This window comes from Hirsutella rhossiliensis, assembly GCF_020360975.1.
Source record: "Hirsutella rhossiliensis strain HR02 chromosome Unknown scaffold00021, whole genome shotgun sequence".
Taxonomy (NCBI): domain Eukaryota; kingdom Fungi; phylum Ascomycota; class Sordariomycetes; order Hypocreales; family Ophiocordycipitaceae; genus Hirsutella; species Hirsutella rhossiliensis.
The window spans coordinates 149,026-171,949 of record NW_025408687.1 but is presented as its reverse complement, the minus strand read 5'-3'; the positions used below and the strand labels follow the sequence as shown (position 1 = coordinate 171,949).

Genomic DNA, 22,924 nt, shown 5'->3' with positions numbered 1-22,924 from the left:
TGACTCACCACCCATACATCTTGTCTCATCCCACAGACCACATAGATCAACTTACACTGAACCTCACTGCCCTTTTCGGCCATCGGAGGTAAAAGTGACAACAAAGAAAAAAGAACCAGCAAACCTCTTTACATCTTCGACGGTCTTTTGAGGTGAACAAGGACCGTCATGGGCCTGGTTGAGGTTGTCCTGGAGCACGTCTCCATCAAATCAGTCGCCCTCGTCATCCTCGTCGCCCTCGTCCTCCGGCTGGTGCTCGCCCGTGTTGACGAGCATCGGCGCATCAAGCGCCTCGGAAACTATGGCCCGACCATCAAGAACTATGCCCCGTTAGGTGAGCTACTCTTTCAACCTCCCTTTTCTTTATAAACTCTTATCTCCGCTCTCCTTGCCCTCGATTCCATCAGTCCTAATGGGCTGAGCCATGTGCCTCAACGTACGCAGTCCGTCTCGTGCCCTTGAAAATGCTGACATGACCCCTCTTCTTGTCCTTCCGTGATTGTATGTAGGCATCGACTTCATGGTCAGGAGTATCCGCGCCTACAATCGGAATGAGATGCTTAAGCTTTGGTTCGACCACTACTTTGGCCCAACGGGCTCCTGGACTGTCGAGACGCGCCTCGTCAACCAGCGCCTCATCTTCACCGCCGACCCGGAAAACATGAAGGCTATGCTGGCGACGCAGTTTGGCGACTACGGCAAGGGCGAGGACTTCCATCGGGAGTGGAAGGAGTTCTTGGGCGACAGCATCTTCACCACCGACGGCGCCCAGTGGCAGAGCAGCCGTCAGCTCATCCGTCCCCAGTTCACCCGCGACAGAGTCAGTGACCTCGACTGCTTCGAGTCCCACGTCGAGACGCTCTTCCAGGCCATGGCCAACGGAGGGCCCCTAGACGGCAGCCGCCAGGGCCTCGTCGACCTCTCCCAGAGCCATGGCCGCGTCATTGAGATCTCGAACCTCTTCTACCGCTACACCCTCGATGTCGCCACCGACTTTCTCCTCGGAGCCGATGTGAAGTCGTTGAGGTCAGTTTCGTGATCCCACTTCCCCTTCTGAGTCCCGGTCTCGTCTTTTCTCTCCCTCACTGCACGTCGATTTGCGCCTTGTCTGACCAGTAAGCGTGCAGCACCCCCAAGCAAGAGTTCGCTGAGGCCTTCGATGAGGTGCAGCGCATCCAATGCATCATGAACCGTACCTCCAAATTCCGCTTTCTCTTCCCCAAGTCTCGCTACCGCGCCTGCCTGCGCGTCGTCAACGACTTCGTCCACAAATTCATCGACCGGGCCCTGCGCCTGACCCCCGAGGAGCTCGAGGCCAAGGACAAGAACTACACATTCCTGCACGAGCTCGCCCGCTTCTCACGCGACCCCCAGTTCATCCGCGACCAGATCGTCGCCGTCCTGCTTGCTGGCCGCGACACCACTGCTGGCACCCTCTCCTGGGCCATCTACGAGCTGGCCCGCCACCCCGCTGCCGTCGCCCGCCTGCGCACCGAGATCCTCGAGACCGTCGGCTCTGACCGGGCCCCGACGTATGAGCACCTCAAGAACATGCCCTACCTCAAGGCAGTCCTCAACGAGACGCTCCGCCTCTATCCCGCCGTCCCCTTCAACCTCCGCCGTGCCCTCGTGGACACGACCCTACCCCGCGGCGGCGGGCCCGACGGCTCCGAGCCCCTGCCCGTCCTCAAGGGCACCCCCATCGGCTACTCGCCCTTGGTCATGCAGCGCCGCCCCGACCTCTTTCCGCCCGCCTCCGACTCGTTAGCCGACCCGGCCGTCTTCAGCCCTGAGCGCTGGGCCAACTGGCACCCCCGGCCCCACGACTACATCCCCTTCAATGCGGGCCCCCGTATCTGCATCGGTCAGCAGTTTGCCCTCACGGAAATGAGCTATGTCCTGTGTCGCATGTTCCAGCGTTTCGCCCGGGTCGAGAGCCACATGCAGCCCATTGACGGCGGCGAGCCCGCCATCAAAATTGACATTACGGTGACGCCGGCCAAAGGCGTCCGCGTTGCGTTTTATGAGAACGAGTGAGGAGGGTCTGTACGGCGTTGCCGGGTACTCTTTCCCCCTGCATTTTGTTTCGGTCATCCGAGTCCGATGTAGATGGTACACCCTTTCCTCCTGAGTTTGTTTCGGCCTGTTGGATACGATGTATGAAGGTTTGTGATTTCTTTCTTGATCCACCGACATCCGGGTGTCGTCAAGGGTGGCTTGCCGCTCTTTTCTCACGTTATTGAGGTGATGTACACCAATTCTACACCCAAATCCTGCTCGTGCTGAATATTCGTGATTCCTCTCAAAAATGTGCACGCCTTGTTTGTCGCTCAACGCCTCTGCTCAATGCCGCGAGGATAGTGTCCCTGGCTCACCCCCTCTCGTGAGCGGGATCACAAGAAGAGCGTGTCCTAATATTGCTACCCATGACCCGACTTCCCTAATCCCCATCGGAACTTACTTGCCGGCAAAGCTGTCGCGCACGGCCTTGCCGAACCTCTTGATGGCCTCGTTCATGGCCTCGGGGCTGGCGGCGGCAAATGTGGTGCGGAAGTAAAGGCCAGGGAGGGGCTTGTCCTTTTCCGTCAGGAACCAGGAGCCCCTGGCGACGAGGACCCCGCTGTCGATGCACGACGTGAAGATTTCCTCCTCAATCTCCTCGAGGGAGCGGTGGGTCGCGTGTGGGTGCTGCGCGTAGTCGACCTTGAGCCACATCTAAGCGATGTCGAGGTTAGAAGGTTCGCCGTGACGTGGGTTCCTCTTCATCCTGCGCACTTGTTGCTCCTGTATCGGACCGAGGGCTGTCGATTGGTGGCGAGGGCAGGCAAGGGGAAGTACCAAGGGAAATGACTTACAAACATGCCGGCGGCGGGAGGGCTCCAGCTGACAATGTCCCGCGGCAAGTGGTCCTCGCAGGCGGCCAAGAGGGCGTTTCTCTTCTTGGTGTACTCGAGGCGCAGGTTCATCAGCCAGCGGAGGTAGCCCTCGTGGCCCCACGTCTCGTCGAGGAGCTTGTGCAGAATGACCTGGGAGAAGCCGGCGGGCCCCTGGCTGGCGACCTCTGCATGGCGCTGGTAGCGCTCAATGATTTGCTCCGAGGCCACGACCCAGCCCATGCGCGAGCCGGGGACGAGGACTTTTGAGAAGGAGTCGAGGCGCATGACGCGGCCGTCGACGTCCATGCTGACGAGGGAGGGGATGAGGGACGAGAGGAAGTCGTCGACGCTGCGGGGAGCGGGGGCGTCGGGCTGGTCCCTGCCGAGGTAGGGCTGCATCTGGAGAAAGTAGTAGGGCTCGTCCTCGAGGATGAACATGTCGTGCTTCCGGGCGACGCGGTAGATGTCGCGCCGGCGCTGGGCGCCCTGGGTGGCGCCCGTCGGGTTCTGGCCCGAGGGCACCGTGTACAAGACGTGAGGCTTCCTGGCGCCCCTAGCCTCTGGATCCCATTGGGTGAGCAGGTCGTCCATGGCCTCTGGGATCAGGCCCTGATCGTCGAGGATGCAGCCAAAGGCCTTGATTCCGAGGGGCGCGATGGTCTCGAGGGCGGTGGAGAAGCTAAACTCCTCGGTCAGGACGGAGTCGCGGCGGTCCTTGTCGCAAAACATGCGCAAGGCCTGCTCGAGCGCGCCGGTGCTGCCAATGGTCTGGCAGACGCGCCAGTCGGCGTAGGGCGGCTTGCAGACAATTTCCGTGTGCTCGGTGAGGAAGCGTACCATCTGGGCGGAGCCGGTGGACTGGCCATAGTTGAGGGCGATGGAGAGGTCGTAGGTGGCGTCGCGGTCGCGCACGTCGTACTTGCCGATGGTGATGGTCTGCCCCCGCTCCAGGGTGTCCTTTTCGGAGAAGCAAGGGGCCGTAGGGACTTTCATGGCCAGTTGGGCAAAGGGGAAGAGCTCGCTCGAGGGCAGGCCGCCGCCGAGGGAGACGAGGCCGGGTTTCTTGAGGTGCTTTGCCGCCTGCTTGAGGGTGCACGGCTTTCTCTCGCGGCTCTCGACACTCAAGAGATCTGTGAATGGAGTTGGTAAGTAGAGAAAGCTTGCCAGAAAAGAGAGGGAAGGGAGAGGTTATAGCTTACTGTCCCAGCGCTTCGCCTTGGGCTTGCCGGTTTGCTGTGATGGGTTTGAACAGTCTCAGCCGTAAAATTGCAATGCAGGATATGGGGAAAGCGACGACTTACAGGCCCCTTGAACATGTCGCTGTCCGAGGCGGCGGCAATACCGGCGACCAGCTTGCCGGCGCGGGCTCTCCGGGCCAGGACGTCGCCAATGGCCGATGACCTCTGGTGGTCGTCATGGTGGGCCTGACGAGCGGCCGGGGCGGCCTCGGTGTTGTTGAGGCCCCGGCGGGGATTGTCACGGGCGAGGCGGGCTTGACACAGGGAGGCTGGGCCGCGGTGGGTGCGGAGGCGGCGGGCGACGGCGTGGGAGACGGGCAGCATGGCGACAGAAGGCGGTATAGGATGTCTGGGTACGGGGTCTGGGCCCGCTGGTCGGGGGGATGTCGTGGGGGGATGTCGTGGAGGCGTGCGAATGGGTCGAGCGATCGGTGAGTAAAGTTGAAGCTGGCAGCGTGCGTGTGGATGGTGGTGCAAGATGCAGGATGCAAGTCAGGCCCTCCGGGAGGGCAAGTGCGGGCTCCGGGGTCGGCGCTCCTGCCAAGCCAGATGAACCCGATCCTAAGCGCGTCGTTACCCCACGATTACCTTATAATTATGGAGCCCCATTGTGCGTCTAAAACGGGCTGGCGCAAGCGGGTCCGCCGATTGTGTTGTAGATGTCGACGACTTTCTTCATCGGCAGGTACGTACCTTGATGGGACACAGCCTCTATCTAACACAAGAGCATGTTGAGCAGATGCCGGCTTTGGCATACCTTGGTACCTGCCTATGTAGATGTCCTAAGGTATGCTTTGTGCGCAGGAATGGGGCACGAGACCCTGGATTCGACGCTCGACACTTGATACATGTCATTACGTATCCATTTGCATATCCGAACATGACAAGTGCTTGGAGTGGTGGTTGGGTGCTTCATCTCAGGTGGCATGGGTGGGTAAGGTTTGCATGCATGTTGCAGTCGCCCATCCATCTCAAATCACAAATCAGGCACAGAAAACTACCTAAATACTAGGTAGGTACCTGTCTGCGGTGAGTTAGTTACAAGGCCTGCATCCAACCTGGCAGATTGTCGTGCGGCATACAGTGCGTGGAAATGCGGTGACGGAGAGCGTCAACAGTCTACCCGGATGCAGCACAAAGGGACTGTATGGCTTTGATGGTTCCAAGCCGCATAACTTGTCCGCTCGCTCTTCCATCCAATCCAGGGCTGTCTGTCGGTGAATTTCAAAGCCAAACTATGCCCAGAGTCTGGCTTTGTCGGCCTGCACTGCACGTTGAGCAGGGGGGTGATTACATAATCAGAAAGATGTTGTAGATGGGTAGTCTGAAGCTCCTCCCAGCATCCATCCATCGCGATACGTCGTCGACCGGCAATTGCCAGCCAGCTCGCGACAACAACGGTAGACACAGACTCCCCCGCCCGCTCCAATGCCGCCGTCTCCCTGAGGTGCGTTGCCTGTGCCGAGGACCAGCAGCCATGTATTGGCCCATTGGCACGCCGCGCATCTACGCAACCAGCAGCAGCCGAGCCCCGGACCTCAACCTCATCGTCTCAGGCGACGGCCTCTCCAGCCCCTACCTCTCGCGCCCGCCATCGCCCTTCTCCCCCGACGCCGCCTCGCGACGCGACGCCGCCGCCCAAGATGACTTGGAGCTTCAGCCGCCGCCCACGCCCATCACCCCCGCCGTGCAGTCGGTCGAGCATCACGAGAATCCCCTCAGCGACGCCGCCTCGGCCGCGTCCAACTCCGAGGCCAATGGGGTGCCGTTAAAGGACCCAGTCTTGGCCCTGCGCGTCGCCCGCACCGGCCACCTCTTTGCCGTCATCACAGCCACCTCCATCACTCTCTGGCAGATAAAGGTGCCGCGTCAAGCCCCAGCACTCTGGTATACGCTGACCAAAGACAGCCCGCCGTCGTTCTCGCCGTCGTCGTTCGATCCGAATCCTCGCTTCAGCTCTATGGCAGAAATGTCGACGTTCTGCTGCGACCCGACTCGGCCATTCTCGTCGTCCAGACCGACCAGGGCTACCTCATCACCTACTCCATCGCCACAGACGCAGAGTCCTTTGTCTACAAGCCGCACTTTGCAAGCTACCACAACGTCCAGCGACGCAAGCAGAAACTCGTCGGGGCCCAGGCTGGCCTGCGGCCTGACCACTTTCTCTGGGGCCCGGGTGAGGGAGCCGGCGTGCGCGACGTCAGCGTGCGCTTCCGCATGGTCATCAAGGTTGACGCCGGCATCGAGAGCGCCCTGGCCCTCGACGAGGAGCTCGTCGTCGCAACCAGGAAACCCGCCGCTGTGCAGTGCATCCGCTGGACCCCGGACAGCACCGGCAGCCAAACCAGGACCGAGATCATGAGCCGCATGGGCTGGGTGGAGAAAAAGTCGTGCATAGTCGAGATGACTTACGACCGCTCCATGAACCTGGCCACATGGATCACGAGCGACGGACGCGCCTATGCCGTCCAGCGCCAACTTCACCGTCCCGACGGCGAGAGGCCTGAAGACGCCGAGGCCAAGCGGCTTTTCAAGGGCCACTGCTTTCACGTCCCGCAGGGCCCAGGGGGTCACGCCCTCAAGGCCGTCATCAATGCCCGCTTCTCGCTCATCGCCGTTGGCTGTGCTGATGGGACGGTGCAGGTATACTCGGTCAAGGACTACGCCGGCAACATCACCCACTCTCACGCCCAAACCATTCCAGTCTCGACGGCGGCCGCGGGCGCCTTTACGACCTTGAGCTACTCGCCCGACGGCTACTGCCTCTTTGCCGGCTGCGAGAGAGGATGGTCCATGTGGAGCATGTTCGGCAAGCTTGGGAGCCACAGTTTTGGGGCTGACGAGGTCGCCTTGAGCAGCAATGGCGAGCAGTGGCTCACGGGCGTCACCGCAGCGTCTTGGATCGGCAGAGGCTCCGAGGTCCTCCTGGTCGGGCCAAGCCACGAAGCGGTTTGGAGCCTTGAGATGGCCAAGAGCGCCGTCGCTGGCTGCTACAATGAGGCCAACGTCTTCCGCACCGTGCTGCAGACGCCGAGCGCAGTCATGGTCTACCGAGGATATGACCTCCCCGACCTGACCAGCATCTCTGCCGAGCCATTCCTTTGGCACACGGCCACCCTGCCGCCGACTTACTTGCTCAACCAGTGGCCGATTCGGCAGACGGTCATATCTCCCGATGGCCGCTATGTCGCCGTAGCGGGCCGCCGTGGCCTGGCCCACTACAGCGTCAACAGTGGCCGCTGGAAGACGTTTGCCACCGAGGCCACGGAGAACGAGTTTCAAGTCAGAGGAGGCATGTGTTGGTATCAACACATTCTGGTGGCCGCCGTGGAGAGCAACAGGACTTTTCAAGTACGGCTGTTTTCGCGCGAGACGCCCCTCGAGCCGTCTCAGGTTCTGTTCACACAACAGATCCCGGCACCAGTAGTACTCGTCACGACGTCGGGCGAGGATTCCCTGCTGGTCTACACGTACGAGAACCTACTCTACCACTTCATCTTCACCCCGTGGGCCGAGTCGGTGCGCCTGGTCCAGGTTGGTCAGATTGCATTCCACGGCATCGTTCGCTCGCCGGCTAGGGTTCGCGGACTGAGCTGGATTCTGCCCGAAAGCCAGCTGGTCGACGGAGACCCCTCCCAGGATGTATCCGTGGCGTCAGTCATCTTCCTGGTCGACGGCAAGCTCGTGCTGCTCAGCCCGTCGCTCAACGACGAGGGCCAGCTCAAGTACGACATGCGCATCGTCGCGCAAAACGTCGAGTACCATGCCAGCATGAGAGACCAGCCGCTGCTCAACGTGACGCGGCTCTCAGACGGCGACTCGCCGCGACGCGGACCGCCCGCGCTGCGCGACTCCCTGTGGGTGTTTGACGGGGCCGAGGTTAAGGCGTGGGTCAGTGTGCGCGAGGTGCTGGACGCGGCGTCTGGCGATGGCGGGAGGGAGTTGCCGGCTCCGGTGTCGGTTCCCGTTGACTTTTACCCGCTTTCGTTCCTGTCGGAGAAGGGCATTATTCTCGGGGTCGAGTCCGACTTGGTACAGCGGCGCGATATTACGTTTTCCTATTTTCACTTCGCAATCAGGGTAAGTAGTAGTCTTTCGTGTTCTGAGGCCTCCCTCGCAAAAAGTGCACACTGCTATTTTGAATGCTGACGATCGTCAGACGCATCTCGTGCTTCCGGACGTGCTTCGATTTTACTTGCGCCAGAACAAGACTGTCGAGGCGGGTTATCTAGCAGGGCAATACCACGGCCTGGAGTACTTCTCGCACGGACTGGAAATTCTACTCCACCGCGTGCTGGACGAGGAAGCCGAGACATGCCCGCGGCCTGAAGAAGCTGTGTTACCGCGGGTGCTGTCGCTCCTGTCGTCATCCAAGGACTACCTCGACATTGTGCTACAATGCACTCGAAAGACGGAAGTGCGGCAGTGGAAGACGCTCTTCGCCTACCTGCCGCCGGCGCAAGAGCTCTTTGAAGAGTCGCTGCAGCGGGGCTCGCTCAAGACGGCGGGGGGCTACCTGATTGTGCTGCATACGCTCGAGGAGCTCGAGTCTTCGACGGAGCAGTCAGTGCGCGTGCTGTCGCGGGCAATACAAGAGGGGGACTGGGAGTTGTGCAAGGAGCTGGCTCGCTTCCTGGCGGCCATGGATGAGACAGGGGAGATTTTGCGCGAGGCCATGGGCCTGGTCAACATGGAGCTCAAGGGGAAGCCGGCCGCGGAGCACGTGGGCAGCCGGCTCGGGATTCCGCTGTCCAGGGTCGCCAACGGACGCGGCAGGAGGGGCAGTGGGGAGGATGAGTCGGACGTGCGGTCGGGGAGCGATGAGTCGGACGTGCGGTCGGGGAGCGATGCGTCGAGTGTTGCTTCTACGGCGAGTCCGCTGAATGAGTCCCGCCTTGTCTGAGAGAGAGAGGCGGACCCGCTATATACCAATTGAAGCAGCCGCTGGTGTCATCTCTCATGGCAGGACAAATCCGCCGAGGCCGATTGATGATAGCAAAGGCTCAGTGGTTGTGATGGGTTCATTATGTGAATAGATGGGTAGGTAAGGTAGGCATCGAGGTTGGTTGCGCAGGCGCCAGGATATACGTCCATATTTAACCATATGACTAATCAAGTAGTCACGTTATCGCCATGCCCACCCTGCCACCCCCACCAGCCCATGCTTTCTCCCGCCCACCACTCCAACAACCTCACTTCCATGTTCGGCGGCCCAAAAAAACACATCGTCTCCCTCCCCCCTTGCCATCATCATCCACGCCGCTCGCTGCTGGTCATGGTCGCTCTTGGCTGGGCCTCCTAGCCGGCAGATCTCTGTCCTCCCCTCCCCTCTCGCTCCCCTCCTCCGCCGGTCCCTCCGCATCTCCTACAGGCTGCCCGACATGATGGACGACTACGTGAGCGAGTCAGACAGCGACTACACGAGCTACTGGCGTGATTGGGTGAGGCCCGACCCCCCCGTCTTCTTATACCTTTTTTCCCTTGCTCCCTCGCCGACTCCGAGTCCTTGCCGCCTTTGTGCTGCTCTCGCCTGTTGTGGGACGAGAAATGCAAGGATCAAGACCTTGAGCAAGACCAAGAAGAATATCAAGAAGCGAGCTGTTCAAAAAAACTGAAGCTAACGTGTGCGACGGCCGGCCAGTTTATATCCTCGAGGGGCAATGAGTACTTTTGCGAAATCGACGAGGACTACCTCACGGATCGCTTCAACCTGACGGGCCTCAACACCGACGTGCAGTACTACCAGTATGCCCTCGACCTTGTCACCGACGTCTTCGATCTCGACTGCGACGATGAGATGCGCGAGACGATTGAGAAGTCGGCGCGCCACCTCTACGGCCTCGTCCACGCCCGATACATAGTCACCACGCGCGGCCTGACCAAGATGGTACTCGCTGCGTTCCCTGGCCCCTTCATGCTCCATTGCTGATCATCCGAACGTAGCTCGACAAGTACAAAAAGGCAGAGTTTGGCAAATGCCCGCGCGTCAACTGCCACTCGCACCCCCTCCTGCCCATGGGCCTCTCCGACATACCCAACATCAAGCCCGTCAAGCTCTACTGCGCCCGCTGCGAGGACATTTACAACCCAAAGTCGTCGCGCCACGGCGCCATCGACGGCGCCTACTTCGGCACCTCGTTCCACAACATCATCCTCCAGGTCTACCCAGCCCTCATCCCTTCAAAGAGCGTTGAGCGCTATGTGCCCCGCGTCTACGGCTTCAAGGTGCACGCCTCGGCCGCTCTCATTCGGTGGCAGAACGCAAAGCGCGACGAGATGCGCCGCCGCCTGCGCAAGCTCGAGATCGAGACGGGCTTCCGCGAGGAGAATGGCGACGGCGGCGTCGTCGACGACGACGACGACGACGATGACGTCGAGTTTGAGGGTGTGGATGCCAGGGTCGCCGTCGCCGAGGGCGCGCTGTGAGGCGGCCCGGCTTTCTCGAGTCTCCTCTGCCCGAATACCGAAGCCTCTACAGCAGAGAGGGGGAAAACACGCAAAGACGGTGCGGCGCGGCGACACGTCCCCACCATGTACAGAAGCGCTGTTGGGTGCAAGTCTTCGGGCGTCTTCTATTTTCTTCTCCCTCGTGTCCTGTTGGTCCCTTTACTACCCTTGTGTTTTGTTTGTTTTCCCCTTTTCCTTTGGACTATCAGCCACCCGACATGTCGCGATACGGGTGCCCTATAGGTCGGCCGGCGTTGGGATGGACGAATACATCAGTTCGTGGGTGGATGAATGAGCGGTTTGCGCACGAGACACGGCGCGAAGACGGGAAGAGAAAGAAAGATGCGAAGGGGAGAAACGGGTCTCCAAGCAAGTCATCGCCGTGCTGCTCATTGTGCATCGCTTCGCGTTAGTGTGCCTCACATACCTCGAGGTGCCGAGGCCCTAAAGGTGTATTCTAAAGCCGCCTCGTCAACGACGCCGTATAGCAGCAACTGGGAGCGACCAACGCTTCCTTGCCTGCCAACCCGCTCAATGACCCAACATTTCAAGCCCCATCAATCGGCGACGGCTCAACGCCGCAAATGTATCCATGTTTAGGCGAGTGTCGATGGGTACACCGGTCTGTCAGTCACCAACACGGCATCTACCCAGTGTACGTTTCCAAACCATCTCTTCCCCGTCTTCAGCATTTTCCTGTCATAACCCTACTCTTCCGCTCATGTAAAGACAAATACATGACCATCATAGCCCAGTCAACACTGACACAAGACCTTTCCTGCGTCACATCGTGCCCGACCCATGCCCGACATCAAACCATCAAATATAAAATGCCCTTGGCTTTTTAACATTCAATGGCATTGTTCCAGCTACATAGCCGGCTGTTTCCAAACATCTCATAAAGGGGATATAGAATCATCGAACGTCCCGGCTACTGGAGGCATGCCCTGGTGGGCCCATCGGGCGGTGCATGTTCTCCATCCGTTCGAGCTCAACGTCCTGGAAGGGGCCGGGCTGCTGCGGGCTGGCTCCATAGTGGGCGGCGCGGTAGCTCATGCCGCCGCCGCCGCCCATTGATGGATCGCCCGCTTGATGAGCTGGATGCAGGTCGACATCGCCCGACTCGCCGAGGTCGGCCTGGTCGACGCGGGCGTCAAAGTCGGATCGCTCGCCAGCGTAGCCTAGACGGCCAACGCCCGCCCAGAAAGCGCGACTGCCGCTACGAGGACCCCAAGCCCAGCCGGCACCAGCTCTGATGGGCATGTGGTAGTAGCGGAAGCTGTAGATGGCGCAGATGGTACCAATGAGATAGCCAAACAGGATGTCGAAGCCGTGGTGGCGGAAGTCAAACCAGCGAGACGCGGAGATGAAGATGGAGAGGCAAAAGGGCGCGAGGGTGATGACGAGGAGGTAGATGGGGGGCGCAGCAGCCTGGCGGCGCAGCGACTGGACCTTCATGTTGTGCTTGGCGTTGCGGTTGGCGACGCTGCCGGCCTTGCCCGTCGGGGATTCACCGTACGTGTAGCCGTTGCGGATACTCGACGCCTCGTACGAAGAATCGGCGCCGGCGTTGGCACGCGACGGGAAAGCAACGTGCGACGAGGCTTCGCCGTGCGTGTTGGCATTGGGGACGACAAAGGGGATCGTGACGGCAAACTTGCTGGCGAGATAGAGCGAGAGGTAGATGAGCCCAGCGGCCGAGGCGGCGGCGTGGCCGCTGGGGTAGCTGCGGAAGCCATCATCGAGCTTGTATTTGTCGGTCTGCTTGCAGATTGAGCCCGAGTAGAGCAGCGCGCCGGCAGCCTCACCCTTGAAGCCGCCAACCTGGTAGCTGTCGCGGTTGGCGATGTCGGGCTCGCAACGAGACAGCAGGTCGGGGCGTGGCTTGCCGCACATATTCTTGATGCCGCTGATGAAGAAGAAGGCAGAGCCAACGGCCAGCAGGAGGCCGAGCCAGCCGACGTGCCACTCCCATAGCTTGCGCTTCCAGATGAGGACCTGAGGGGTGTTCTTGGGGACCGTACCGCCGGGGACGAGGACGATGGCGATGAAGAGGATAATGACGGCGGGGGCGAGACCACAGAGGATGACGAGCAGCCAAGTCGGGACCGTCTGGTTTACCGTGAAGGGGAACCTGGTGTGTTACTCATCAGCAAGGGCCGCGCGACAGGGGGCGAAGTTTGGACTGTCATCGAGGGACGTACGAGATGTTGGGATCATCGAGGGAAAAGGGCCGCTTGTTGGGCTCGATGCGACCAAGGATGCCGCCGGCGACGACGACGACGACGAGAATGATCCAGTCGAAGGCGTATGAAGCGGCGAGAGCCAGCGAGGAGCGACCACTTGGTGGCGACGCCATCTTTTGGTAGGTGGACATGCGTCTCGCAGGCGAGAAATGGAGATGTTGTGGGGGAGGAGGGGAAAGGATGGCGAGAGAGCAGCGAGGCGATGGGTTGGTAGGTTCGTTTCAGAACGAGTCGGCACGGACGGGGTGCTTTGGGAGACGAGCGTCTAAACGCGGACGGGGCCGTTAAGGGGGTGGTGGCTGTGCAATGTCGTTGTGTCTAATTATTACTCGCGGGAGGAGATGTGTTCTTCAGCTAGGCTAGGCGAGGAAATGGCGTCAAGAGGTCTCAGCAGGCCGTCGACATGGCGTGGATGAATTTGTCCATGGACGACGAGCGTCGGCGGCAAAGGGGTTGCAAGAGTGGCCAAAGACCAAGGTTGTCGCAGGCGCCGGGTTTATATCTGTTGAGGACAAAGGGATACAGTCGATGGCGGAGCCGCCGTGTTGACGCCGAGCAAGGCGATGCGCCCGAATTTTCTTATTATTGCAGGCGACTCAGCCCTGTGTTGCCGGCGTCGATTCGCTGGCTGGTAGTGAGAAGAAAAAATGTTATGTTGAGGCGCAGGGCACGGCAGACCTGGCCAGCCCAGGCCAGCGCAGAGCCATGATCCATCCATCGGACCCACGATGGCTTGGCTAATGTGTGCCGTGCCGCAAAGGCAAGGCGCAGGCAAGGGCCGTCTGGTTGGTCAAGGGGATTCCGTCCAGGCTTTGCGATGGAGCAAAGCGCCATTTGCTCTCTTTCTTTCCGGGGCAATCAAGGCAGGCAGTTCCTCTGGCAGCGGCAGCAGCCCATTTCACCTGACGACGGACTGCGGGCAGGTACGAATACAAGCCAGAACGGCACCCGGGGAAAGGGACTAGGTAGTGTGCTGGGTACGGAGTACTGCCTACCTAGGTCGCTCCCTGCCATTTTACTTGTTGCATGTACGCACGGACTATCGAGGAAAACAACCGTCGTCAACAACACTGACTGAGGCTTTCCCAAGGGCGGATGCGGTCACGATACGGGAAATTCGATGCAACTGTATCCCCTACAAAAGCCCGAAGCCTCAGCCTCTAGAAAGTAGAAACCTTGTGTTGGCTGCCCCACACCTCGAGCTGGACACTTGGGTAGGGTACCCTGGGCACTCGCGAGTAAGAGACACGATGAAGAGAGAGGATGGCTTCTGGCAATTCAATGCTGGATAGGTAGTATTCGAGGTTGCGGTACTTGGTAGTGTGCAGAAGCTGCGCCTGCATGAATGAAGCATTCGCCTTGGCCCGTGCGTGTCTCTTTAAGCTTATGTATGGGCCTGGATGAACTGTCGCCACCATCCATTATCGATCCTCTTCGAGACTTGAGAAAAGTTTACGACGTGATTACGTACCTAGGTAGGTAGGTACCTATGCAAAGACTAAGTTCAGTACGTCGTCCTCTTACTTGGGTATCCGACATGTAGCAGATGAGTCTACATGTAGGTAGGTAGATAGGTATGTAGATACCTAAGGTATGTGCTGTACTGTACAACTGTTACGGTACGCAACACTCGAAACAAGGTCGCAACAAGGCTTCCTTCCCGTGCCAGGCCAGGCCAAGCGAGCAAGGGGGGAACCGTGCCCGGTGGCTCAGGAGGCTGACGTGGACCTGTCCCGGATGGGGAAAGTCGCTGCTGCACGACCGACCGTAACGGACATTGGAGCCAACGGTCTTTGCCCGAGGCATGGCCAGACTGGTGTAGCTACCTTCCCTGTCTCGCGCGCACTGCCCGCCCACGGAGCATTCCTCCCGTCGACAAGGCCCCTTCTCCAACCCACCTCCTGTGCTACTGTAATGTAGGTAATTACCTCCGTACAGACATAGAGAACAGCGGCAAAGACGTCGCTGTACACGCACGTGACGGCGCTTCGTGGCCTAGCGTGTTTTCCCCGCCGTCTTGAAATAGGTGGGACATGGAAAAGACAGTCGCCAGAGTGCTGCTTCTCAGTTTGAATCGTCAGCGGTGCAAGGATCAACAACTATTAATACTCCCACAACTCTCGGGTACTGACATAGTCTCAGTGCCACTCTGGTGCAGTAGGTGTCGACAGCCGTGTCCTCGCCTTGGCCATCTCTTCTTCCCTATTCCCTTATTCCCCTATTCAGATGCGGACGGGAATGGGGACGACACGCCGCCACCCGCCCGTCCATGTTCCGCAGCACTGCCACCCACCTCCATCGTCAACCGGGCACTCAGTCAGCCGCCCTCCGCAGCATGCTTCTCTTTCGTTTCGGCACTTGTCTGTTCCAAAGGGTCCCGATCATCCCCGCTTCCCACCCCATCCAGGGAGGCCGAGAATCACCCCGTCTCACTGGCAGCCCACCGCTTGCCTCGTCTCGGAGTTCCCCGCAGTCCTCCGCAAGGCCAACAACAGACACGCCCGGCAATGTAGATGGTACGCAGGCCAGCAACCTACTTGTGCCTCGCGCCGCACATGGTGGTCGTGTAGAGCAAAACAGCTGTTCACCAAATCGGCGCCCATCACTCATAATTTGCCAACTCGGAAACACGCCAGATAGTGGAATCGAAGCTCTGCAGACGCCATCGTCTATACGTCAAGGCCCGGCCAGACGCACCATGAATGCCCTGCCGTAGTGTACAAGATTCTGCTCCCCCTATGTATCAACGGCATCGCGACGCCCGTAGCTGGATTCCGCCCCGTACTTTAGGCCAGCGCTCCACACTGCATCATGGCCCCCTCATTCCTTCGAAGACTTCTTGTCCCTCCGCTTGCCGTTGTTGCGAGGCCGCGGCGTGACAACCCACTTGTTGACGTTGTGTTTGCGGCGCGTCTTGTATCCGCTCTTGGTCTGTGCACTTGTTAGCACACCCTCATCCGCTAGAGTGGCACCAGGCGCCCTCGGACTTACAGGTCGGCCCCAAGGAGAGACGGGGTTGCGATTACTCTTGGATTTTCCTCGACCGCCACCATGAGGATGGTCAACTGGAGCAGAAGAAGAAAAAATTACCGTCAGCAGCTGTGCATGTTTCAAACAGCCTGTACGTACCCTTGTTCATGGCCACACCACGCACCGTCGGTCGGATGTTGAGCCATCGGCTCCGTCCAGCTTTGCCCAGCTGGCGGTAGTGATGGTGCACATTGCTTGCAACGCCAATGGTTGCGCACGCGTTCTTGCTGACCCGGCGCACCTCGCCGCTCTGCAGTTGCACCTCGACGTACTTGCCCGTCATGATCCTGGTTCCGTCGTCCCTCGTCTCTTCATTCTTGTTCATGATCGTGGCCGAGGTGCCGGCGCTACGGCAAAAGACGGCGCCCCGGTCCCCCGACGACCCAACGCAGAAGACGACGGTTCCCACGGGTATCATGTGCATCGGCAGGCAGTTGCCAGGAAAGGCCGTCTTGGACGCCAGGATACCGGGGTCGACGATGCCGCCCATGCTGTCGAGGAGATCCTGCGGTATGCCCGCCCGGTAGCTGTGCACCACGTCGCCTGCCCTGAGACCCTCGGCCGCAATAATGTACGTCTTGCGACCCGTGTTCTGCTCCGTGACGAGGGCAATGTGGGCGCTGCGTCCGGGATCGTACTCAATCCGTTCAACCAGGTGAGGGCCTGGCCTCCGTCGTTCAAAGTCGACCGTCCGTATTCTCCGCTTGGCGCCGCCCCCGCGATGCCTCACGGTGATGCGGCCATGCACGTTTCGTCCACCTTTGCCCTGGCCCTTTTTGGGAATCGTGAGGGGAAGAAACGGCCGACCTTTCCAGAGATGGTCGTTGATGGGGCGCCTCAGATGCCGCACGCCGGGTGTCCGCGGCTTGTAGATTCGCAGCTTGACCGACTTGGATGCCAGATTCTCCTTTAAGCTGATGCGGGGCTCGTTGGGCTGCCCTTTGCTGCTGGAGCTCGCTTTGGGGGTTTGCGTGGCATAGCCGCGGAAGGCGGGCCCGCGCATCGTCAAAAGCTGGAGGCATCTGCGGGACGCAGATAACGGTAGCCTGGGCTGGAGCATCCTGGAGGGCTTTGCTCGGCAGCGAGGAATTGGCGTAGAGTACACGAGTCCTATGCGGATGGCATTGGCCGAGATGGTATCAAATCGTCCCGCGGGGAGGAGCCTCGTGGAGAGTGTACAGACGTAGACCGACGCACCCGGGGCATGGGCGTGAGATGCAATGCCAGAGGTTGTCGGCCACTCTGAAGAAGAACCAGACGATGCAGAAGCTTGACTGTGCCGCCGGGGAGCTTCTTGATGATGTCTGCCACCGGCACTGCGGTGCTGTCGACGTCGCCTTGCTGCTGGGCACGTGCGGAAATTTCGGCCGGAGGCGTGGAAAAGGTTTGGCCGAAGCAGCCTCGCTCGCAGCCACACACCGCGCCACATAGCGCCACAGCCTCGCCGCGCTCCTGACGTGTGCGCGTGAGCCTTGGCGCGAGATGGGCAGGGGAACGGGCGCACACCCAATCAGAGGACTGTTGCCCCGTGGTTGCCATTGTTGACGCCAGGCAACGACCTGATGCGGAAGTACCTGGAGCTGAGCTGACGGGTACCCGTGTAGGCACGCAAAGTATTAATAGGTGAGTACCGCCTAGCAGGATACGGGCAAGTACGTGCAGGTACCGGAAAAAGAAGCTGCACCTCTCGAGGCCCCGTCGCGTCCTTTCGTGGGTTGAAAAAAGCTCCAGGCCTCCGTCCACGCCCGCCTTGCCCATGCCAGCAGCACAGACGCCGCCTATTACGCGCTCAATCGACTTTTTGGAATAACAAGGACCAGAAGACGTTAAAAAGAAGCCCCAGAAACCTTATCCCTGCGTGCGTCCCCTCCAGCTCGGCTCGGCAAGCAAGCTTCGTGCCTCTGACATCAACAAAGCAAGACAAGCTCTTTCTCCCTCGTCGCCAGCAAGCACTCGGCGGCTGGTATTTGGCAACGGTTGAGAAGCAGTTCACACCTGCTCGCCATTAACTCGACCACTCTGTTACCTCATTTCCACTGAGCATCCTGTTCCCCTCTATCAGGGCAACCGACCGACCGGCGCGAGTCGCGACCCGCCACGACAGGTCGGCCCAGAGGTACGTACCCGCGCCGCGACGGATCCCCACTGCACGCTTTCTCCCTGCCCAGGCCAGCTCCGCTCCTCAAAACACATCCTGTCCACCCTCACAAACGTCCCTCTCCGAAATAAACACCTCGCTGCCCCGACCTGCCATCTCGTTCTCCATGCCCGTGCTCGTGCCCGCCCCGACGCATCGCCTCCCTGCCCGACACCTTTACTTATTGCAGCACAATTAGACATCGGTTCGCGTGGCCATCGCCCGCCCCAAAACATTCCAATCGCGCTGTTGTGTCGGACAGTCATCTGTCTCTGATCCAGAGGTAGGGAAGCGGAATTCCTTTTTCTTATTCGACTGTCTCAGACTCTGCCTTCTTCTCCTTCTCTTGTCCTCTCGTCTTCTTGCAACTCTTCCTGCCCGACCTTTCTCGACGCGTTGCATACTGACTTGCGTCGTCACAGCGCGGCCTCTGGCAGTATACGATCTAGTCGCCAACACTAGACCTCAAGATGCCTCCTGTAAGCGATTCCTGACGTGGTCTTGGAGCTGCGACGCCGGTTTCTGTCGTCGCTGACACTCTGGTTCTAGGGTCGGCCTGCACGTCAACGCCTCGTGTCCAACGAGAATGACGAGAACAGCTCGACGCGTATGACCAGGGCCAAGGCCGCTGCTCTCAACGTCGAAGAGCTCGCCGTGCCCTCCAAGGGTGCCCTACAAACAAAGAAGACGGCCGCCAACACTATCGTTGCCGGTGCTCAGCGGAAACGCGCCGCGCTGGGCGATGTCAGCAACGTTGGCAAGGCCGATGGAACCGATGGCAAAAAGGGTGCACCAGGCAAGGTCGGGCTGGTCTCCAAGGCCGCCCACCCCACCGGCGTCCAGAAGAACACTACTCGCCCCGCGAGCCGCGCTGCCCTGAGCACAAAGGACAACAGCAAGACTGAGAGCAAGAGGACAGGGTCTGGTGCCGGCGCTCTGGCAGCCGGCCCCAAGAGGAAGGTTGTTTCGTCAACCTCAGTCGCTGCCAAGGAAGAACCCACGGTCGAAGAGGCCGAGCCCGTCCGCAAAAAGGCACACACGCTTGGTACCGAGAAGCGGACCCGCTCGGAGCAGCCGACGGCCGAGGACGACGCCAAGGCAGCCGCCCCCAAGGCCGACGAAGCGGCGCCAGAGATGGAAGAGAAGACGAAGCCCCTGCCCGCGGACCTTGACCGCGAGGACTTGGACGACCCGCTCATGGTCGCTGAATATGCCACCGAAATCTTCGAGTACCTCCGCGATCTCGAAGTCCGCTCCATCCCCAACCCGCAGTACATGTCGCACCAGGACGACCTGGAGTGGAAAACGCGCGGCATCCTCATAGACTGGCTGATTGAAGTCCACACCCGCTTTCACCTCTTGCCTGAAACCCTGTTCCTCGCCGTCAACATCATCGACCGCTTTCTGTCGGAAAAGGTTGTCCAGCTCGACCGGCTTCAGCTCGTTGGCATCACGGCCATGTTCGTCGCGTCCAAGTACGAGGAGGTGCTGTCGCCCCATGTCGAGAACTTCAAGCGCATCACCGACAATGGCTTCAGCGAGGCCGAGATTCTCAGCGCCGAGCGATTTGTTCTCAGCACCCTCAACTACAACCTCAGCTACCCCAACCCCATGAACTTTCTTCGACGTGTTTCGAAGGCGGACAACTACGACATCCAATCTCGAACCATTGGCAAGTACCTCATGGAGATTAGCCTGCTGGACCACCGCTTCATGGCCTACCGGCCGAGCCACTGTGCGGCGGCTGCCATGTACCTTGCGCGCCTAATGCTGGACCGTGGTGAATGGGTACGTGTAGCTCTTTGCCATGGCCCGCTTGCCACTTGCTGACCGATATCTTTCAGGACGAGACCCTGGAACACTACGCCGGGTACACGGAGGAGGAAATTGAGCCCACTGTCGAGCTCATGGTGGACTACCTTGCTCGTCCGGTGGTGCACGAAGCCTTCTTCAAGAAGTACGCCAGCAAAAAGTTCCTCAAAGGTACGCGCATCTGTTGCACCGGCTGAACGGGACCAGGCTAACAGGCTGCAGCTTCCATCCTGGCTCGCCAATGGGCAAAGAAGAACGCACCGCTGTTTGGCATCACAGACACGGATTTGTCCTTGGATCAGATCTCATGATGGCGGCATGACGCTCTCACGTCGCCGCAGCGTGTGCCAGACGGACGTCGTTACACGGGAGCCGCCACCGACCTCCCACACCGTATCCGATGACTCAAGGCTGGATTGCACCCACGTCCTTGACCCTTGACGACGATAATACTTTGGCAGCTCTTTGCTCTGCCGGCGTCTGGTCTCTCGGGGCAGTAATGATTCCCCCCTGCCACGTAGGATTGGAGGCGGGTGCCAGGGTAACGGGTCCGCCCGTGCCTGTGCTTTGCATTCTTACGGTGCGATGTGTAGCAGGTGGTGCCTGCAACCGTCTGCCGTCATTTTCTCTTTTCGAGTATCTCAGCATGGAATCGTCTATTCAACTCACATATGGCGCTTGGAGTCACTGGCGAGGGCGAAGGGGGCCACTTGGTCTGGCAGGCAGGGGTTTGCTGCTCAGAGGGCCTGTTTGGTAGAGCCGGGGAAGGGGGCGTGCTTTTGGAGTTGAGGCGGCTGCGAGCCTGCGTTGGGGCCTGAGGCTGCACCTGGTCCGCGACAGGCAACCATTGGGGCGACTGGTTGCCGCGGCGGGGCGTCAATGTGGTTCTTGGCAATGACTGGGGCTCTACTGGATAGGTCGGACAAGGTGATGGGAAAGCTGTACATATTTGATGATGGAACCACGGCGGACGAGGGAGAACTGCATTGCATGACTGCCTGCGTGCCCGGGATGAAGGTGTTGTGAACTGTACAGTAGTGGACAACGGAAGGCCCATTTTGCAGCTGCTGGGTGGGCCCTTTGGTGGAGATCTGTGGTGACGACTGGGGTACCTCGGTGCCTGAGCCGCCCAGCTGCTATGTACAGTACACAGTACAGTAAATGCATGGACGCCTGCCTCCCTGCATCAATTTTTGGTTCCACTCACCACGACAACCGACTGGATCATCACGCCCATCACTCGGCAAGGGAGGAATAACCACAGCGCCAGGATTGACACACGAACCCACCTCCTCCCCGACGGCCTGAGCGCTCGCCATTGGCATCGGCCGCTGCACTTCACCAGTGAGGTTGGGCAGCGAGAGGAAGCGAAAGGGAGCCCCGACACGGGCCCTGCGGCATGGCGCCCATTCTGCGCCCGAGGCAGAGCCTCTCCAGAGATAGATTCTCTGGGTACTTTGCCAACCTCAAGAGCCAGCCGTATACGGATCCGAATTCCTCCAGAGGGGCCGGCAGTCACAGGTCAGTTTCCTCCTTGACCACCCTCGTCCTTGGCACAGGGGAGAAGAAGAAAAGTGAAAGCATAATAGGCTCTCTTGGACAAGAGAGCCATGAGCTAACAGCCAAGTCCGACAGCATACGATCAATTGCGTGGAATCCCCTGGGGACCCTGGTGGCGACAGGTTCGATTGACAAGACGCTACGAGTCTGTAAGTCTTGCCGCTCCTCCCGTTTGTATTCGGTCCACGGACGGAGAGCAAATAAAACGCTGACTCGTTGCCGCAGGGAACCCCGAGAAGCCCCATGTCAAGTTTTCGACGGAGCTCAAGGGCCACGGCGCCTCGGTGGAAAAGGTGGCATTTAACCCAATTAAGGACGCAGAGCTGTGCAGCGTAAGCAGTGACGGCGTCGTCAAGTTCTGGGATGTGAGGACCAAAGCGTGCTTCAACGAGGTCAAGGGCCTCGGAGACGCGCTGAGCCTCACCTGGGCGCCCGACGGGCAGACGCTCCTGGTGGGGAACAAGGACGACAGCGTCTATATCCTGTCCCCCTCGCAGCCGAGCCCCGTCGGCTCGCACCAGCAGCCTATGCAGACGAACCAAATCGCATTCTGCTGGGGCGGGGAGAAGATTTTTGCAACCACGTCGGAAGGGCGGACGCGGATCCTCACCTACCCGGGCTTCGAGCCTGTCTTCAACTACACCTACTACCCAGAGCCGCGCGAGTTTATGCTGCACGGGCACACCTCTTCGTGTCTGACGGCCGAGATGCAGCCCACGGCAAGGTACTTGGCAACGGGGGGGTCGGATTCCATCATTTCGCTGTGGGATACCACGGACTTTATCTGCCAGAGGACGCTTTCGGGAATGGCCGGCCCGGTGAGAAGCATCAGTGAGTTTGCATCTGGAAGCACCACCGCCTGAGGCACCTCGCAGTCAAAGCTGACTTGGGTGTCAGGCTTTACATTCGACGGAAGCTACATTGTCGGCGGAAGCGACGAGGGTAAGTCAAACTTGAACCCGCTGTTGCCAAGGAAGGGAAGCTGACACAGGGGACGCGCTCGCAGGCAACGGACTGGACATTTTCCATGTCGAGACGGGGGAACACGTGCACACGTTTAAGACGGCGGGCTCGTGCCCGGTCGTGGCGTGGGCGCCGACGCGGTACTGTCTGGCGTACAGCGATCTCGGAGTGCTCCGGATCGTTGGTGTGGATGTTGATAGGAAATGACGAATCAACGGCTGGGGCTCGGGGAAGTCTGTGATGATGATGCCCTCGTCATGTCGCAGGTATGATGCGTACTCATGCGTACTCGCAGCAGGGACGGGCAGGCTGGCTTACGGGTTCGGGACTGGAGCTGGACTCGTTGCCGGATTGTTGTACGGACTGGGATGGATATATCCTGCTGCGTTCCTGAATGAGTGAGTGACTAGTTAGGAAAGGGCGGGAAACAAGGCGAGCGAGCAGTACAGGTCAACGAGGTGTCAGCGCGGATGAAAGTTAGGTTGACATGTGTGAAGATACGAAAAGGTGCCTGGTACCCGGCCCGGCTCACCGTGTCAGCGAGAGGGACGCTGTTGCAGGGTCTCGAGGTCCGCAAACTCCGCCGGCCAAGCAAGTGAGATCGCGCTTACCGAG

General features: G+C 59.8%; 8 protein-coding genes across 8 annotated transcripts; 5 read left to right on the top strand and 3 right to left on the bottom strand.

Annotated features, from left to right (window-relative positions):
• Positions 1 to 168: 168 nt before the first annotated feature.
• HRG_11471 (cytochrome p450 domain-containing protein) lies at positions 169 to 2,037 on the top strand (the record flags this gene model as incomplete). Its single annotated transcript, XM_044869941.1, has 3 exons — positions 169 to 334; positions 510 to 1,026; positions 1,128 to 2,037. 3 exons carry the CDS (start codon positions 169 to 171, stop codon positions 2,035 to 2,037), a joined length of 1,593 nt encoding a protein of 530 aa, XP_044714838.1.
• Positions 2,038 to 2,457: 420 nt separating this feature from the next.
• Positions 2,458 to 4,438, bottom strand: HRG_11470 (aminotransferase class I and II domain-containing protein; the record flags this gene model as incomplete). The annotated part of the gene is made up of 4 exons (XM_044869940.1): positions 2,458 to 2,715; positions 2,856 to 4,006; positions 4,076 to 4,109; positions 4,178 to 4,438. 4 exons carry the CDS (start codon positions 4,436 to 4,438, stop codon positions 2,458 to 2,460), a joined length of 1,704 nt encoding a protein of 567 aa, XP_044714837.1.
• A 1,153-nt stretch (positions 4,439 to 5,591) lies between these two features.
• Positions 5,592 to 9,017, top strand: HRG_11469 (RIC1 domain-containing protein; the record flags this gene model as incomplete). Its single annotated transcript, XM_044869939.1, has 4 exons — positions 5,592 to 5,975; positions 6,023 to 7,465; positions 7,526 to 8,194; positions 8,274 to 9,017. The coding sequence occupies 4 exons, from the start codon at positions 5,592 to 5,594 to the stop codon at positions 9,015 to 9,017; spliced, it is 3,240 nt and encodes a 1,079-aa protein (XP_044714836.1).
• Positions 9,018 to 9,495: 478 nt separating this feature from the next.
• Positions 9,496 to 10,540, top strand: HRG_11468 (casein kinase II regulatory subunit domain-containing protein; the record flags this gene model as incomplete). Its single annotated transcript, XM_044869938.1, has 3 exons — positions 9,496 to 9,555; positions 9,756 to 10,001; positions 10,058 to 10,540. 3 exons carry the CDS (start codon positions 9,496 to 9,498, stop codon positions 10,538 to 10,540), a joined length of 789 nt encoding a protein of 262 aa, XP_044714835.1.
• Positions 10,541 to 11,476: 936 nt separating this feature from the next.
• On the bottom strand, positions 11,477 to 12,920 carry HRG_11467 (PAP2 superfamily domain-containing protein; the record flags this gene model as incomplete). Its single annotated transcript, XM_044869937.1, has 2 exons — positions 11,477 to 12,695; positions 12,766 to 12,920. The coding sequence occupies 2 exons, from the start codon at positions 12,918 to 12,920 to the stop codon at positions 11,477 to 11,479; spliced, it is 1,374 nt and encodes a 457-aa protein (XP_044714834.1).
• Positions 12,921 to 15,627: 2,707 nt separating this feature from the next.
• HRG_11466 (ribosomal proteins l2, RNA binding domain-containing protein) lies at positions 15,628 to 16,840 on the bottom strand (the record flags this gene model as incomplete). Its single annotated transcript, XM_044869936.1, has 3 exons — positions 15,628 to 15,738; positions 15,799 to 15,872; positions 15,937 to 16,840. The coding sequence occupies 3 exons, from the start codon at positions 16,838 to 16,840 to the stop codon at positions 15,628 to 15,630; spliced, it is 1,089 nt and encodes a 362-aa protein (XP_044714833.1).
• Positions 16,841 to 18,444: 1,604 nt separating this feature from the next.
• HRG_11465 (G2/mitotic-specific cyclin-B) lies at positions 18,445 to 20,097 on the top strand (the record flags this gene model as incomplete). Its single annotated transcript, XM_044869935.1, has 5 exons — positions 18,445 to 18,453; positions 18,524 to 18,994; positions 19,049 to 19,762; positions 19,819 to 19,957; positions 20,009 to 20,097. The coding sequence occupies 5 exons, from the start codon at positions 18,445 to 18,447 to the stop codon at positions 20,095 to 20,097; spliced, it is 1,422 nt and encodes a 473-aa protein (XP_044714832.1).
• Positions 20,098 to 21,185: 1,088 nt separating this feature from the next.
• HRG_11464 (WD domain, g-beta repeat domain-containing protein) lies at positions 21,186 to 22,516 on the top strand (the record flags this gene model as incomplete). The annotated part of the gene is made up of 5 exons (XM_044869934.1): positions 21,186 to 21,307; positions 21,422 to 21,495; positions 21,572 to 22,177; positions 22,244 to 22,288; positions 22,353 to 22,516. The coding sequence occupies 5 exons, from the start codon at positions 21,186 to 21,188 to the stop codon at positions 22,514 to 22,516; spliced, it is 1,011 nt and encodes a 336-aa protein (XP_044714831.1).
• Positions 22,517 to 22,924: the final 408 nt, after the last annotated feature.